Source organism: Oncorhynchus tshawytscha, linkage group LG14 (assembly GCF_018296145.1).
Source record: "Oncorhynchus tshawytscha isolate Ot180627B linkage group LG14, Otsh_v2.0, whole genome shotgun sequence".
NCBI lineage: Eukaryota > Metazoa > Chordata > Actinopteri > Salmoniformes > Salmonidae > Oncorhynchus > Oncorhynchus tshawytscha.
In genome coordinates, this window is record NC_056442.1 from 50,305,863 (window position 1) to 50,321,709 (window position 15,847).

Consider the following 15,847-nt stretch of genomic DNA (forward strand, 5'->3'; position numbering starts at 1 on the left):
TGTCTCTGTCTGTGTGTCTCTGTCTCTGTGTGTGTCTCTGTCCCTGTGTGTTTCTGTGTGTCTGTGTGTCTCTGTCTCTGTGTGTGTCTGTGTGTCTCTGTCTCTGTGTCTCTGTGTGTCTCTGTGTGTCTCTGTCTCTGTGTGTCTCTGTCTCTGTCTGTGTGTGTCTCTGTCTGTGTGTCTCTGTCTCTGTGTGTGTCTGTGTGTCTCTGTGTGTGTCTCTGTCTGTCTCTGTCTGTGTGTCTCTGTCTGTCTCTGATTTGATTTCTGTCTCTGTGTGTGTCTGTGTGTCTCTGTCTGTGTGTCTCTGTCTGTGTGTGTGTGTCTGTCTGTGTGTGTGTGTGTGTGTCTGTCTGTCTGTCTGTGTGTGTGTGTCTGTCTGTGTGTGTCTGTGTGTCTCTGTCTGTGTGTCTCTGTCTGTGTGTGTGTGTCTGTCTGTGTGTGTGTGTGTGTGTCTGTCTGTCTGTCTGTGTGTGTGTGTCTGTCTGTGTGTAGGCAATGTGGGGAAGCAGTAGCTCGTCTCTCTCCGTGGGGGAGTCGTCTGTGGGGGAGTGGCTACAGAGATTAGGGTTGGACCGCTATGAGGAAGGTCTGCTACACAACGGCTGGGACGACCTGGAGTTCCTCAGGTACACAGACACACAGGGTGTTTCTCGATATGCATACTACCGTGCTCCACACTCTCATGCTCCAAGTGCATTCTCCAAGGAGGTTCTCTTGAGTCCATTCTTGTGAGGACAAGAGTGTGGAGAACACATTAAACGTTACCTTTGAAAAGCACTCACACCACCCTTACTGTGTTACCTCACACGGCACCTCCCCATTCACTGAACCTTCTTCCAGCCAGGACAATGACGACAATGGGCCAAACATTATATACACAAAGGAAACGTTTTACTTCCTAACTATCAGCTAGATGTACAGTGGCTTGGGAAAGTATTCACCCCCCTCTGCATTTTTCCTATTTTGTTGCCGTACAACCTGGAATTAAAATAGATTTTGTATCATTTAATTTACACAACATGCCTAACACTTTGAAGATGCAAAATATTTTTTAATTGTGAAACAAGCAAGAAATAAGAAGAAAAAAAAAGAATTTGAGCGTGCCTGGACTAGGCCATTCCAACCACTTGTGTGTTGCTTTAGCAGTATGCTTAGGGGCATTGTCCTGCTGGAAGGTGAACCTCCGTCCCAGTCGCAAATCTCTGGAAGACTGAAACAGGTTTCCCTCAAGAATTTCCCTGTATTTAGCGCCATCCATCATTACTTAAATTATCGCCAGTTTCCCAGATCCTGCCGATGGAAAAACATCCCCACAGCATGATGCTGCCACCACCATGCTTTACTGTGGAGATGGTGTTCTCGGGGTGATGCGGTGTTGGGATTGTGCCAGACGTAGTGTTTTCCTTGATGGCCTTGATGTACCTTCTTCCATATGATTGGGGAGTTTCCCAGAAGCCTTTTGGTGAACACCAAACGTGTTTTCTTATTGTTTTCTTTAAGCAGTGGCTTTTTTCTGGTCACTCCTCTGTAAAGCCCAGCTCTGGAGTGTATGGCTTAAAGTGGTCCTATGGACAGATACTCCAATCTCCGTTGTGGAGCTTTGCAGCACCTTCAGGGTTATCTTTGGTCTCTTTGTTGCCTCTCTGATTAATGCCCTCCTTGCCTGGTCCATGTGTTTTGGTGGGTGGCCCTCTCTTGGCAGGTTTCTTGTGGTGCCATATTCCTTCCATTTTTTAATAATGGATTTAATGGTGCTCTGTGGGATGTTCAAAGTTTCAGATGTTTTTTTATAACCCAACCCTGATCTATACTTCTCCACAACTTTGTCCCTGACCTGTTTTGGAGAGCTCCTTGGTCTTCATGGTGCAACTTGCTTGGTGGTGCCCCTTGTTTAGTGGTGTTGCAGACTCTGGGGCCTTTCAGAACAGGATGAGTGCTTTTGCAAGGCACTGTATGTGAATCATTGTAAACTAGATAGCCAGCTAGCTAGTTAAACAGGCAAAAATGACCATGAAACAAATGTTATGCAAGGTACAGTAGATGTCAATTCTTTATTGGTAGCTACTTAGCAAGTCTTCATGGCTAGCTAGCTAGCCAGTCAGCCCTATTGACTTACTATGGACATACCCATTCACTGAACCTTCCTGCAGGACAGAGGCAATAGAGATGAAACAATATGTACACAAAGCAACCGTTTTACTTCATAACTATCAGCTAGCTCTATGTGAATTAATATCGCTAACCAGATAATATAACAGGCAAAAATGACCTAACACGAACATTATCCAAGGTAGATGTCAGTTCTTTATGGGTAGCAAGCTAACAATTATTTGTGACTATCTGGCTAACTAACAGTAGTAGCTAGCCAGTTAGCTCTATTGACTTACTCTGGGCTTACAACCTACGCACACTACAGTGGGCATTGTAAGCAGGTAACCATACCAAAATTAACACAGCATGTATTTATTACGGTATCGAGATAAAATATTGTAGTCAAGCTGAGATGTGAAAAGGCAACATTTGATTCCGAAGTCGGAGTGTATTTTCTCTCACTTCAGCTCAAATAATGGACGCCATTGATTTCACGAAAATTTGCATAATTTATTACGTGGTTGCTCCATATTTCTTTGAAGCTTGCATCAAAATATTTACAAGCAGAGATCGCATTTGAGAAGTGTCCTCCGTGCTCCGTTTCAGATACTTTGATTTGGACTCATACTCCGACCCTCCCGTGCTGCAATTTGCGTGCTCGGAGTACGGTAGTATGCTTTTTGAGAAACACACACACACACAGTCAATCATGAAACATGTCACTTCATGAATCTCATCCAATCATGTTCCTCCTCAGTGACATCACAGAGGAGGACCTAGAGGAAGCAGGCATTCTAGACCCCGCCCACAAGAGGATTCTGCTGGAGAGCCTGAGACAGCAGAAGCAGCAGAAGTGAGCTGAACCGGTCCGTGCTGAGCTGAGACGTGCTAATCCATGCCAGACTGTGCCTTCTGAGAGAAATTGCACTCTATTATACTTTCTGTTGACCAACAGATTTTTCGAACGTCCTTTTTTAGATGTATTGTACTGTGTACTGTGTCTTTATGTTAATGTAACTGTGGCTGTTGTTAGCCAGCCTTATTTAAACAGTAGAAACATTTCAGTCCTTTGATAAGAATCAAAACATGCCACCTGCATAACAGACCCCTTCCCTCTCACCCCGCCCCCCCCTCTTCCCCCCCTTCTTACCCCGCCCCTTCCCTTCCCCCTTACCCCCTCTTACCCCGCCCCCTTTCCTCTCATCCCCCCTTTCCTCTCACCCCGCCCCCTTTCCTCTCACCCCCCCGCCCCTTCCCTTCACCCCTCCCCTTCCCTCTCACCCCGCCCCTTTCCTCCCCCGCCCCTTTCCTCTCACCCCCCCCCCTCTCACCCCGCCCCTTTCCTCCTCTCACCCCCGCCCCTTTCCTCTCACCCTGCCCCTTTCCTCTCACCCCCTTCCCTCTCACCCCGCCCCTTTCCTCTCACCCCGCCCCTTTCCTCTCACCCCCCCCCCCACCCCGCCCCTTTCCTCTCACCCCGCCCCTTTCCTCTCACCCCCCTTTCCTCTCACCCCGCCCCCTTTCCTCTCACCTTTCCTCTCACCCCGCCCCTTTCCTCCCCCCGCACCTTCCTCTCGCCCCCTTCCTGAGAGAAACCATTCTGCTCCTGGGATGTAGTAGACATTCAGTGACATCATCAGGCTGCGACTTCTTCGGGCTTGCCTCAGCTAGAAAAACAGCTTGGTAGAACTGAGTTTGTTATTGTTTTTATTCCGCTCATGAATATGATTATTAATGACTATTTGTTAATTGGTTCAGTGGTTTTTTTGTGTTTTATGTTTTTGAGATAAAGGGAATGTAGCGAACCACACCAGCACTGTTTGGCTGAATTTTTTGTTGAGCCGTGCTGGGCTCCAAGGCCCCTTTCAGTAGCACAAACTGCAGACCCGTCATGCAGTTGTCCATGTACTAATTAGTGTTTAATTGATGCTGAGCCAGCCTAAACACAGTGGGTCCCCAGGATCCTTACTGAGAAACACTGCCACACATCACACGCTGCTGGTTGTTCTTTTCACCACATGGTGGTGCTGTTGTCCTGGCAACCTCAGTAGGACCACAGGTAAGGAACTGAAGAGACACCAAGTGATATAAAGGACTGTTTTTAACATTATACATTAACATTCATGAATTTGTTTTATATAAATGTATATGTTGATGTTATTTGACTGTTGTAAAAAAAGAAATGACTGTGTTGCACAATGAGAGGAAACAGGAGAAATGTGAGTGAATGTCTTGTTAATCTGTTATCACCTTTAGCCCTATAGCACAGTGGCCCCTCCCATCCCTTCTCCTATATCCCTTCTCCTTCTCCTATACCCCCCTCTCCCATCCCTTCTCCTATACCCCCTCTCCCATCCCTTCTCCTATACCCCCTCTCCCATCCCTTCTCCTATACCCCCCTCCCATCCCTTCTCCTATCCCCCCTTCTCCCTTCTCCTATATCTCCCATCCCTTCTCCTATACCCCCTCTCCCATCCCTTCTCCTATCCCCCCTTCCCATCCTATACCCCCCTCTCCCATCCCTCTCCTATCCCCATCTCCTATACCCCCTCTCCCATCCCTTCTCCTATACCCCCTCTCCCATCCCTTCTCCTACCCCCCTCTCCCATCCCTTCTCCTATACCCCCTCTCCCATCCCTTCCCATCCCCCTTCCCATCCTTCTACCCCCCTTCTCCTCTATCCCCATCCCTTCTCCTATACCCCCTCTCCCATCCCTTCTCCTATATCTCCCATCCCTTCTCCTATATCCCTTCTCCCCCCCTCCCTTCTCCCATCCCTTCTCCTATACTCTCCCATCCCTTCTCCTATACCCCCTCCCATCCCTTCCCTATCCCCCTTCCCATCCCTTCTCCTATACCCCCTCTCCCATCCCTTCTCCTATACCCCCTCTCCATCCCTTCTCCTATACCCCCATCCCTTCTCCTATACCCCCTCTCCCATCCCTTCTCCTATACCCCCTCTCCCATCCCTTCTCCTATACCCCCCTCTTCCCTCCCCCTTCCCATCCTTCTATCCCCCTCCCCATCCCTTCTCCTATATCTCCCATCCCTTCTCCTATACCCCCTCTCCCATCCTTCTCCTATCCCTTCCCATCCTTCCCCCCCCTCTCCCATCCCTTCTCCTATACCCCCTCTCCCATCCCTTCTCCATCCCTCCCATCCCTTCTCCTATCTCCCATCCCTTCTCCTCCCCCTCTCCCATCCCTTCTCCCATCCCTCCCTCTCCTATACCCCCCTCTCCCATCCCATCCCTTCTCCTATACCCCCCTCTCCCATCCCTTCTCCTATCTCCCATCCCCTCCTATACCCCCTCTCCCATCCCTTCTCCTATACCCCCCCATCCTTCCCTATCCCCCTCTCCCTTCCTATACCCCCTCTCCCATCCCTCCCATCCCCCTCTCCTTCTCCTATACCCCCTCCCTCCCATCCCTTCTCCCTATACCCCCTCTCCCATCCCTTCTCCTATACCCCCTCTCCCATCCCTTCTCCTATACCCCCTCTCCCATCCCTTCTCCTATATCTCCCATCCCTTCTCCTATACCCCCTCTCCCATCCCTTCTCCTATACCCCCTCTCCCATCCCTTCTCCTATACCCCCTCTCCCTCCTATCCCTTCTCCTTCTCCTATATTCCCCCTATACCCCCTCTCCCATTCCTTCTCCTATCCCCCCTCTCCCATTCCTTCTCCTATACCCCCTCTCCCATTCCCCCTATACCCCCCTCCCATTCCTTCTCCTATACCCCCCTCTCCCATCCCTTCTCCTATACCCCCCTCTCCCATTCCTTCTCCTATACCCCCTCTCCCCTTCTCCTATATCCCCATCCCTTCTCCCTATACCCCCTCTCCCATCCCTTCTCCTATACCCCCTCCTTCTCCTATCCCCCTTCCCATCCTTCTCCTATACCCCCTCTCCCATCCCCTCCTATACCCCCCTCTCCCATCCCTTCTCCTATACCCCCTCCCTCCCATTCCTTCTCCTATACCCCCCTCCCATCCCCATCCCTTCTCCTATATCTCCCATCCCTTCTCCTATATCTCCCATCCCTTCTCCTATACCTTCTCCTATATCTCCCATCCCTTCTCCCTTTCTCTTCTCCAATGACCCCCAGTGCCTTCAATACCCCCAGTGACTTTGATGCCAAGTTAGATTCTTTCCTTATGAGAGTGTTGATTCCTCAACTCCTCCCTAGTCAAGCTCTACACAGCCCTTCCATCTCCACCTTGCCATAACACTGTTCTCCTGTTATTCTCTGTAGGTTATTTCCTGTAAAGATTGTCTGTTTCGAGCTCCAGTCTGGTCTTTCTCTAGTTGAAACAGTGTTAACCATTGATCTCTTGTTATCGTTGTTTTTTCAGCAAATAAAAAGCTAATATTTAATCCATCAACACTGTTTGTTTCTCTTGGCACCGTAACTGACTACATTTACAGTGGGGCAAAAAAAAGTATTTAGTCAGCCACCAATTGTGCAAGTTCTCCCACTTAAAAAGATGAGAGAGGCAGCAACAGTGTGTGAAAACCTTGTGAAGACTTACAGAAAACGTTTGACCTCTGTCATTGCCAACAATGGGTATATAACAAAGTATTGAGATAAACTTTTGTTATTGACCAAATACTTATTTTCCACCATAATTTGCTAATAAAATTCATTAAAAATCCTACAATGTGATTTTCTGGATTTTTTTTCTCATTTTGTCTGTCATAGTTGAAGTGTACCTATGATGAAAATTACAGGCCTCTCATCTTTTTAAGTGGGAGAACTTGGACAATTGGTGGCTGAATAAATACTTTTTTGCCCCACTGTGTGTGTTAAATGGAAATACCTACAAGGGGACAAGGAAGAACTATGAGTAAAATAGAAAATGCCTTGTATTGTTTAATACAACATACAGCACGCTATTAAAAATAACTGACTGTAGTCCTCTGTGGTGAATTAATACTGACTTGTCAATGGAGATGACATCTTGTTCTGTTGTCTCCTCCAGTTTACTATGAGGGCTCAATGAAGGCTGATTTCACCATCCCTGGCTTCAGGAGCTTCCTTTTTGACACAGGGGATCAGTATATTTGTACACTTTCTTTCTGTTATTGGTGCTGAGACTAGAAGACTGGCTACTGTGACTCCCTTTTCTGTGTGTGTGAGTGAGACCTTGACGGAGGTTATTTGAGGAGGAGAAGAAGCTATGTGAGTGAGACCTTGACGGAGGTTATTTGAGGAGGAGAAGAAGCTATGTGAGTGAGACCTTGACGGAGGTTATTTGAGGAGGAGAAGAAGCTATGTGAGTGAGACCAAGACGGAGGTTATTTGAGGAGGAGAAGAAACTGTGAGTGAGACCTTGACGGAGGTTATTTGAGGAGGAGGAGAAGAAACTGTGTGAGTGAGACCTTGACGGAGGTTATTTGAGGAGGAGAAGAAACTGTGTGAGTGAGACCAAGAAGGAGGTTATTTGAGGAGGAGAAGAAACTGTGTGAGTGAGACCAAGGCGGAGGTTATTTGAGGAGGAGGAGAAGAAACTGTGTGAGTGAGACCAAGACGGAGGTTATTTGAGGAGGAGGAGAAGAAACTGTGTGAGTGAGACCAAGACGGAGGTTATTTGAGGAGGAGGAGAAGAAACTGTGTGAGTGAGACCAAGGCGGAGGTTATTTGAGGAGGAGGAGAAGAAACTGTGTGAGTGAGACCAAGACGGAGGTTATTTGAGGAGGAGGAGAAGAAACTGTGTGAGTGAGACCAAGACGGAGGTTATTTGAGGAGGAGGAGAAGAAACTGTGTGAGTGAGACCTTGACGGAGGTTATTTGAGGAGGAGAAGCTGTGTGAGTGAGACCAAGACGGAGGTTATTTGAGGAGGAGGAGAAGAAACTGTGTGAGTGAGACCTTGACGGAGGTTATTTGAGGAGAAGAAGCTATGTGAGTGAGACCTTGACAGAGGTTATTTGAGGAGGAGAAGAAGCTATGTGAGTGAGACCTTGACGGAGGTTATTTGAGGAGGAGAAGAAGCTATGTGAGTGAGACCAAGACGGAGGTTATTTGAGGAGGAGAAGAAACTGTGTGAGTGAGACCAAGACGGAGGTTATTTGAGGAGGAGAAGAAACTGTGTGAGTGAGACCAAGACGGAGGTTATTTGAGGAGGAGAAGAAACTGTGTGAGTGAGACCAAGACGGAGGTTATTTGAGGAGGAGAAGAAACTGTGTGAGTGAGACCTTGACAGAGGTTATTTGAGGAGGAGGAGAAGAAACTGTGTGAGTGAGACCTTGACGGAGGTTATTTGAGGAGGAGGAAAGAAACTGTGTGAGTGAGACCTTGACGGAGGTTATTTGAGGAGGAGAAGAAACTGTGTGAGTGAGACCAAGACGGAGGTTATTTGAGGAGGAGGAGAAGAAACTGTGTGAGTGAGACCAAGACGGAGGTTATTTGAGGAGGAGGAGAAGAAACTGTGTGAGTGAGACCTTGACGGAGGTTATTTGAGGAGGAGAAGAAACTGTGTGAGTGAGACCAAGACGGAGGTTATTTGAGGAGGAGAAGAAACTGTGTGAGTGAGACCAAGGCGGAGGTTATTTGAGGAGGAGGAGAAGAAACTGTGTGAGTGAGACCAAGACGGAGGTTATTTGAGGAGGAGGAGAAGAAACTGTGTGAGTGAGACCAAGACGGAGGTTATTTGAGGAGGAGGAGAAGAAACTGTGTGAGTACAGCGAAGAGTGATATGATCCTTTAGCCCCTCCTCCCAATGCTCAGACGGTCACACACAACACCACATCTTGTTCATTTGAGCAATGTTTTTATAGGGTAGATTTATTTGACAGAATATTACAGTAGTGCTATAACCCTTCACACAACCTCTATAACCCTTCATACAGTTGCTATAAGCCTTCCCTTTTCCCTTATGTAGACAGGATGGGCAGTGAGCTGAGACATGCTCTGTAATGAACAACCCCTCAGAGTAATGTGGGAAAAAAAACACTAGACTATAACTAATATATTACTATTTACAAATCATTTTCAATTACAACATTTCGATATCTGTCCATTTAAAAAGACATACTGCTTTTGGTCACAAAAAAAACATTGTTATTCCATTATTTTCTCATCCATAAATAACTGCTTTCCAGTAAAGTTGTCTTGAGTACCGTCTCTATAGTACCAGAGGGGGAGAGGGAGACAGGGAGAGGGAGACAGGGAGGGGGAGAGGGAGACAGGGAGAGGGAGACAGGGAGTGGGAGACGGGGAGACAGGGAGACGGGGAGAGGGAGACAGGGAGGGAGACAGGGAGGGGGAGAGGGAGACGGGGAGAGGGAGACAGGGAGGGGGAGACAGGGAGGGGAGAGGGAGACAGGGAGAGGGAGACAGGCAGTGGGAGAGGGAGACAGGGAGGGGGAGACAGGGAGTGGGAGACAGGGAGAGGGAGACAGGGAGACGGGGAGACGGGGAGAGGGAATCTGGTCTGGCCTTCAGGGGGATAGTTGTATTTGGGGTCCCCTCTCAGTACAGAGGGATTTGGGGGTCCCCTCTCCAGTACAGAGGGAGTTGGGGGTCCCCTCTCAGTACAGAGGGACTTGGGGTCCCCTCTCCAGTACAGAGGGATTTGGGGGTCCCCTCTCCAGTACAGAGGGAGTTGGGGGTCCCCTCTCCAGTACAGAGGGATTTGGGGGTCCCCTCTCCAGTACAGAGGGATTTGGGGGTCCCCTCTCGAGTACAGAGGGATTTGGGGTCCCCTCTCCAGTACAGAGGGAGTTGGGGGTCCCCTCTCCAGTACAGAGGGAGTTGGGGGTCCCCATCCAGTACAGAGGGAGTTGGGGGTCCCCTCTCCAGTACAGAGGGAGTTGGGGGTCACCTATCCAGTACAGAGGGAGTTTGGTGTCCCCAGCCAGTACAGAGGGAGTTGGGTGTCCCCTATCCAGTACAGAGGGAGTTGGGTGTCCCCTATCCAGTACAGAGGGAGTTGGGTGTCCCCTATCCAGTACAGAGGGAGTTGGGTGTCCCCTATCCAGTACAGAGGGAGTTGGGTGTCCCCTATCCAGTACAGAGGGAGTTGGGGGTCCCCTCTCCAGTACAGAGGGAGTTGGGTGTCCCCTCTCCAGAGGGGATGTGCTTGCTGTTAAGAGTTTGGGCTTTGTCCTACTGATTCTCTCCAGGAAGACTGACTGTTTACCTTCAGCCTGCCTGGTTAACATACTAATCAGGAGGTACAGGGACTAGGAACTAGTGTTACTAATCAGGAGGTACAGGGACTAGGAGCTACTGTTACTAATCAGGAGGTACAGGGGCTAGGAACTAGTGTTACTAATCAGGAGGTACAGGGACTAGGAACTAGTGTTACTAATCAGGAGGTACAGGGGCTAGGAACTAGTGTTACTAATCAGAAGGTACAGGGGCTAGGAACTAGTGTTACTAATCAGGAGGTACAGGGGCTAGGAACTAGTGTTACTAATCAGGAGGTACAGGGGCTAGGAACTAGTGTTACTAATCAGGAGGTACAGGGGCTAGGAACTAGTGTTACTAATCAGGAGGTACAGGGACTAGGAACTAGTGTTACTAATCAGGAGGTACAGGGACTAGGAACTAGTGTTACTAATCAGGAGGTACAGGGGCTAGGAACTAGTGTTACTAATCAGGAGGTACAGGGGCTAGGAACTAGTGTTACTAATCAGGAGGTACAGGGGCTAGGAGCTACTGTTACTAATCAGGAGGTACAGGGGCTAGGAGCTACTGTTACTAAGTGCACAATGTCTGCTAATGCCTTTTGGACTGTGTATAGTGTGTGTGTGTGTGTGTGGGGGGGGCTTTGTTGGAGTGAGAACATACAGAACAACTGACACACACTCACACACCCCGTATGAGATGCATGTTACACACACAAACACATATTCACAAACTACAACTGTCACTTAGAGAGTCCGGGTAATAATAAATGAAATGGATAGTCCCACTCCGGGGGGCAGTAGATAGAGGGGGAAGGAGAGTATAGATAAACAGTAATTATACTAGAGATCTCTGCTCCTTGTCTCTAGTACAGGTTAGTCTGTATAGATATACAGTAATTATACTAGAGATCTGTCTCCTTGTCTCTAGTACAGGTTAGTCTGTATAGATATACAGTAATTATACTAGAGATCTGTCTCCTTGTCTCTAGTACAGGTTAGTCTGTATAGATATACAGTAATTATACTAGAGATCTGTCTCCTTGTCTCTAATACAGGTTAGTCTGTATAGATATACAGTAATTATACTAGATATCTCTGCTCCTTGTCTCTAGTACAAGTTAGTCTGTATAGATATACAGTAATTATACTAGAGATCTGTCTCCTTGTCTCTAGTACAGGTTAGTCTGTATAGATATACAGTAATTATACTAGAGATCTGTCTCCTTGTCTCTAGTACAGGTCAGTCTGTATACATATACAGTAATTATACTAGAGATCTGTCTCCTTGTCTCTAGTACAGGTTAGTCTGTATAGATATACAGTAATTGTACTAGATATCTGTCTCCTTGTCTCTAATACAGGTTAGTCTGTATAGATATACAGTAATTATACTAGAGATCTCTGCTCCTTGTCTCTAGTACAGGTTAGTCTTGAGAGCATTGGGTTTCCGGTGGAAGGAGGAGAGCACGCCAGCGAAAGGCCCTGTCATACTGTCTGCCGGCTGCCACGCCTTCAGCAGCTCTGGAGCCTGGGCTGCGGGTTGTGCCATTCCTGGGTGGGCGGGGCCTAGGCTGGGCCAGCCAGGAGATTTGAGCCCCTGTAGAACGGGGGAGCTGGAGGTGTTGGCGTAGCCACCATTAGCAGGGGCGGGGCTGGGGCTGAGGCTGGCAGGGCTACCCATGTTCCCATTGGCTGACCCGGGCAGCGAGGCGGTGCTGTCAGGGGTGGGACTGCAGGTGGACTCTTTTGATTCGTCATCATCTGAGGAAGATCTGGGCTCACCCTTTTTCCCCCCAGCATTGCCATTGTTCCCTCCTGGGCCCCCAGTCCCATTACCAGATTTAGAGTTGGCCGCACGCTCCACCTTACGGAACTTAGCCCTCCGGTTCTGGAACCACACCTGACACAGACAGACAATAAAGTTTAGTCTCATTCAAACGTCTAAAAATACAACCAAAAGAAAAGCAACAAAATAAATATACACATAAAAATACATACTATCTCTAAAATATACTCATGAATGATGTATAGATTACAATCTGGCAGATAACAATCATTTCCACAATAACTGACTGCATTAACAAAATAAACATGATGGTGTAAGCCCATACATGGATGAAAATGTTCTATCTATTGTGAATTTGTGTTTTTCATCAGAACCCTGGACTCACCTGCACCCGCGCCTCTGTAAGGTCGATCTTGAGCGCAAGCTCCTCGCGCGTGTAGATGTCGGGATAGTGGGTCTCCGCGAACACGCGCTCCAGCTCCTTCAGCTGTGAGCTCGTGAAGGTGGTCCTTATGCGCCGCTGTTTCCGCTTCTCGTTTAAACCGGATGGGTCGGAGAAGAATTTATATGGAACTGCGGAGCCAACCAATCACAATAAAACCAATTAGTGATGCTCTGTTTTATTGTACGCGTTTTTCTATAGGCTATGTTATGGAGGTGCCTTTGTCTGACCTCGTAGGCTATAGGCTATAGCTTGAGGCTGAAGATGTTTTTCCCTGTACACGTTTTAATTGACTTGATCAATTCAACTAACGGAATATAGCCTATCAGTAGGCCTAGGTGAAATATCGTGGTTCCCATATTTATATAATTTATTATTCAGAGTTATTTTTTATTTACGTTTTCTTTTGGTTTAGTCTATGATAGGGAAGTAGTCCACAATCGTACAAAATATATGACTACATTTATACAATTAGCTAGTTGTAATTATACCATTAACTAAATTAAGTAATTTGTAATTTGGTCAAATTTGCCTAAACTAAACATGGAATAACAGAATTTGATAGGCAACAAGGGCATCGAAGAAAATGTTGTGATACACTAACCACCTTCCAGTTTCATTATTTCATTCAATTTGATTTTAAAAAATGAAAAGTGTCATGCAGCCTGATCATTAGATACAGATATTTTAGAAGTGTTTTTTTTCCCCAGAAAGAGAGAGCGCGTGCATAACGAACGCCACGGTCTGTCAGTGAGCCTTCATTAGAACTACAATAAAATCATATTTTTAAAAATTCATTAGCTTATCCAGAAAGTTAGAGGGAATTCACATATAAATATAAATAGTGCAATAATGAGGTTTTAGGCGCAGCAGGACGTGTGCGCTTTTCGAATAAGGTGGCACAGCCTGCACTATTCAACCATTTGTTGAAGATAATTCGTTTTTATTAGTTGTAGGCCTATTAGTAACTATAAAAACGTAATTGTTATTTAATTGTTATTAATATAAGACAGCAGTTACCATATTATTCTTGTTACTAAGTAAGCTATTGTTTGTTTCTTTTTTTAAATTTGGACACATGTAAACGAGGTTGTGCATCTCAAGAGATTTCATCTTGCAAAATTGTAAATTCAAGAGGCACTCGCACATCTGAGCTACCTTTGTTGCAGGTACATGGTAACAGTTGAATAATATGAGAGAAAAAAGAAACCGATACGTAAAGCTTCTTTTTTCTCATCCTGCAAAATTGTAAATAAATAAAGAATCTAGTTTTCCTATTCCATCATATCGACATGAATTATAAAATTGGAAATGTATGTATGGAAAGGTAGCAAAAAATAAACATTTGAATTGCGCAGTCGAATCGTGACCACATAACGAATTAAATAGAAAATGATGGATAAAGGAAAGGGTACATTTTAGGATAGGCTAAGTTCTATTAAATTGACTAAACAAATTACAAATTTGATTAGTTGATAATACAGATATATTTGCCATCTACTGAATTGTACACTGACTGAATTATCCCCATGCCAACGAACATAAAACGAAAGATTAGACCCTCAAATTAAGAGGTATGATAATATGAAACAGAATATTTATAATTTCGATTAATTGAGTTATCATTAATCAAATGAAATGTATTTCCTTCTTCGATTAGCCTAGTTGGTATAATCAAATAACAAAAATGTCATTTTACGCAAGTATTTCAAATAAGACGAGACGCTTTAACTATAGCCAACAGCTGGAGATAAAACACCGCTGTGAGCAACTCCTGCGAGACAAATCTCCCACTCATGCCCCACTATACCCTCTCCCCATGCTCTCTGCGCGCTCTTACCTGTGGAGTAGGGTGTGGGCTGGTGCTCCCGAAGGGACCCCAGTGTGCAGCTAGCGGTGCTCAGAGGTGCGCATCCCGGGTTGGCACCGAACCCGGTCCGGATCGGGTTGTACTGGAACGAGCTGGCCTGACTGCACGAGCTGAAGTCCGCGTAGGCCGATGCCTCCATGGCCGCCATGCACGAGTCATATGAGTTCAGGTAGGAGTAATCCATTTTATACATGGAGGCGCGAGGACGAGAACTCTGGGGCGAGCGCTGGATGAAATGTACTTCTCCGGATTCGAGAGGAATTAAAACGGTTAAAGCTGTAAAAACACCACAGAATGAATTCCGTTTTTCAAATTTCTCCAATGACCAGCTTTAGGTCCCCGAGTTCAGTCCCGCTCTCAATTTGGTTTTCTTGTTTTCAGTCAAAGCAGGATGTTATTTTACCATATATATGTCTTTCTTCACGTCGCTCTCTCTTCCTTGAAAGTAATATTCCTAAAATCTCTTTCTTTCTTTTCTCTCTCAGTATCAGTATCTTCCTCTTCCATCCACGTCAGTTTCGCTCTCGCTCCCTTCCGGACCACCTCGCCTTGCGCTCAGTATGACAGCGCACCGGCCAGCTCGCGCAGTGTTTATAATAAACTTGGCAGTCCGCGAGACAATAACGAGGCGGTGGTCTCTTTCCATGACAATGTCTCGAGAGTCTATTGGGGGGCATCGTGCACCGTCAGCCCCCTCCCACTACTCATGCATTACTAATGCGCGCGAAGTTAACCCTCAGCCAGACGTCTTTATGCCAGATAAAACTCCTGACATGATTCTGATTTCTGGAATTACATATTTTATTTGATGTTGTTCAAGATGTAGCCTTTCTCTCCGTGTAAGAGTGGTAGCCTATGTATGGGTGTATGCGTCACCTCAAGAGTGTCTGACTGCAGAACCCAAACTAAACGCGTTTCAATCAGTGGATCCCTTGGAAAGCTTTCATAAACGCATTGACTCCCCATCAATTTTTTAAAGTTATTGTTCAGTGGCATCCAACGTGATATGAAACACACTAGCACACGCGCCTCATGGGCCATAAGCTTATAATGCCCAGGGTGGTTAGAGCACAATCTCAGCGTCTCCTCTTATTCCGGGGCTGGAATGGAAGTGACACTAAATCGATGTAACGTTTATTAAACACATGAATTATCAGTTGCATAGACAACCAGGAGTGTCCTCTCTGCTACATCTGGGTCCTTAATTCAACCGTTTGAGAAATTAAGAGGTTCTTCGTTAGAAGAAAAAAGCCTATATTCGACAAAATCATATCGTTCAAACCCTTGGAGCTTGTGTTGCTAAATTAACAGTTTTACGCGCGTGCTAAATTGATTATGGGAATGTGGCCACTGGCCCTGTGTGCGTGTAATAATATAATACGGTTTTATATGTAAAAGAGCAGCTCTCGATAGCGGCAGAGGGCTCTTCTCGTACTATCACCGCTTACTTTGCCAGTGGCCCAGTCTAATGGCATTACAACCTGCCGCATTGCCATGTTTATGTCCCATTGAATAACCCG

General features: G+C 46.5%; 2 protein-coding genes across 2 annotated transcripts in view; one reads left to right on the forward strand and one right to left on the reverse strand.

Annotated features, from left to right (window-relative positions):
• LOC121839285 (phosphatidylinositol 3,4,5-trisphosphate 5-phosphatase 2A-like) overlaps positions 1-3,231 on the forward strand; it is a 61,967-nt gene extending 58,736 nt beyond the window's left edge. The window contains exons 26-27 of the mRNA XM_042297636.1: positions 496-629; positions 2,852-3,231. Coding sequence (XP_042153570.1) covers positions 496-629; positions 2,852-2,951 — 234 coding nt within the window. The 3' untranslated portion in view covers positions 2,952-3,231. The remainder of the gene's footprint in view (positions 1-495; positions 630-2,851) is intronic.
• Positions 3,232-11,082: 7,851 nt separating this feature from the next.
• On the reverse strand, positions 11,083-15,406 carry phox2a (paired like homeobox 2A). The gene is made up of 3 exons (XM_024445833.2): positions 14,298-15,406; positions 12,401-12,588; positions 11,083-12,129 (listed from the first exon to the last, which is right to left on the reverse strand). Exons 1-3 carry the CDS (start codon positions 14,518-14,520, stop codon positions 11,644-11,646), a joined length of 897 nt encoding a protein of 298 aa, XP_024301601.1. The 5' UTR covers positions 14,521-15,406; the 3' UTR covers positions 11,083-11,643.
• Between the last annotated feature and the right edge of the window lie 441 nt (positions 15,407-15,847).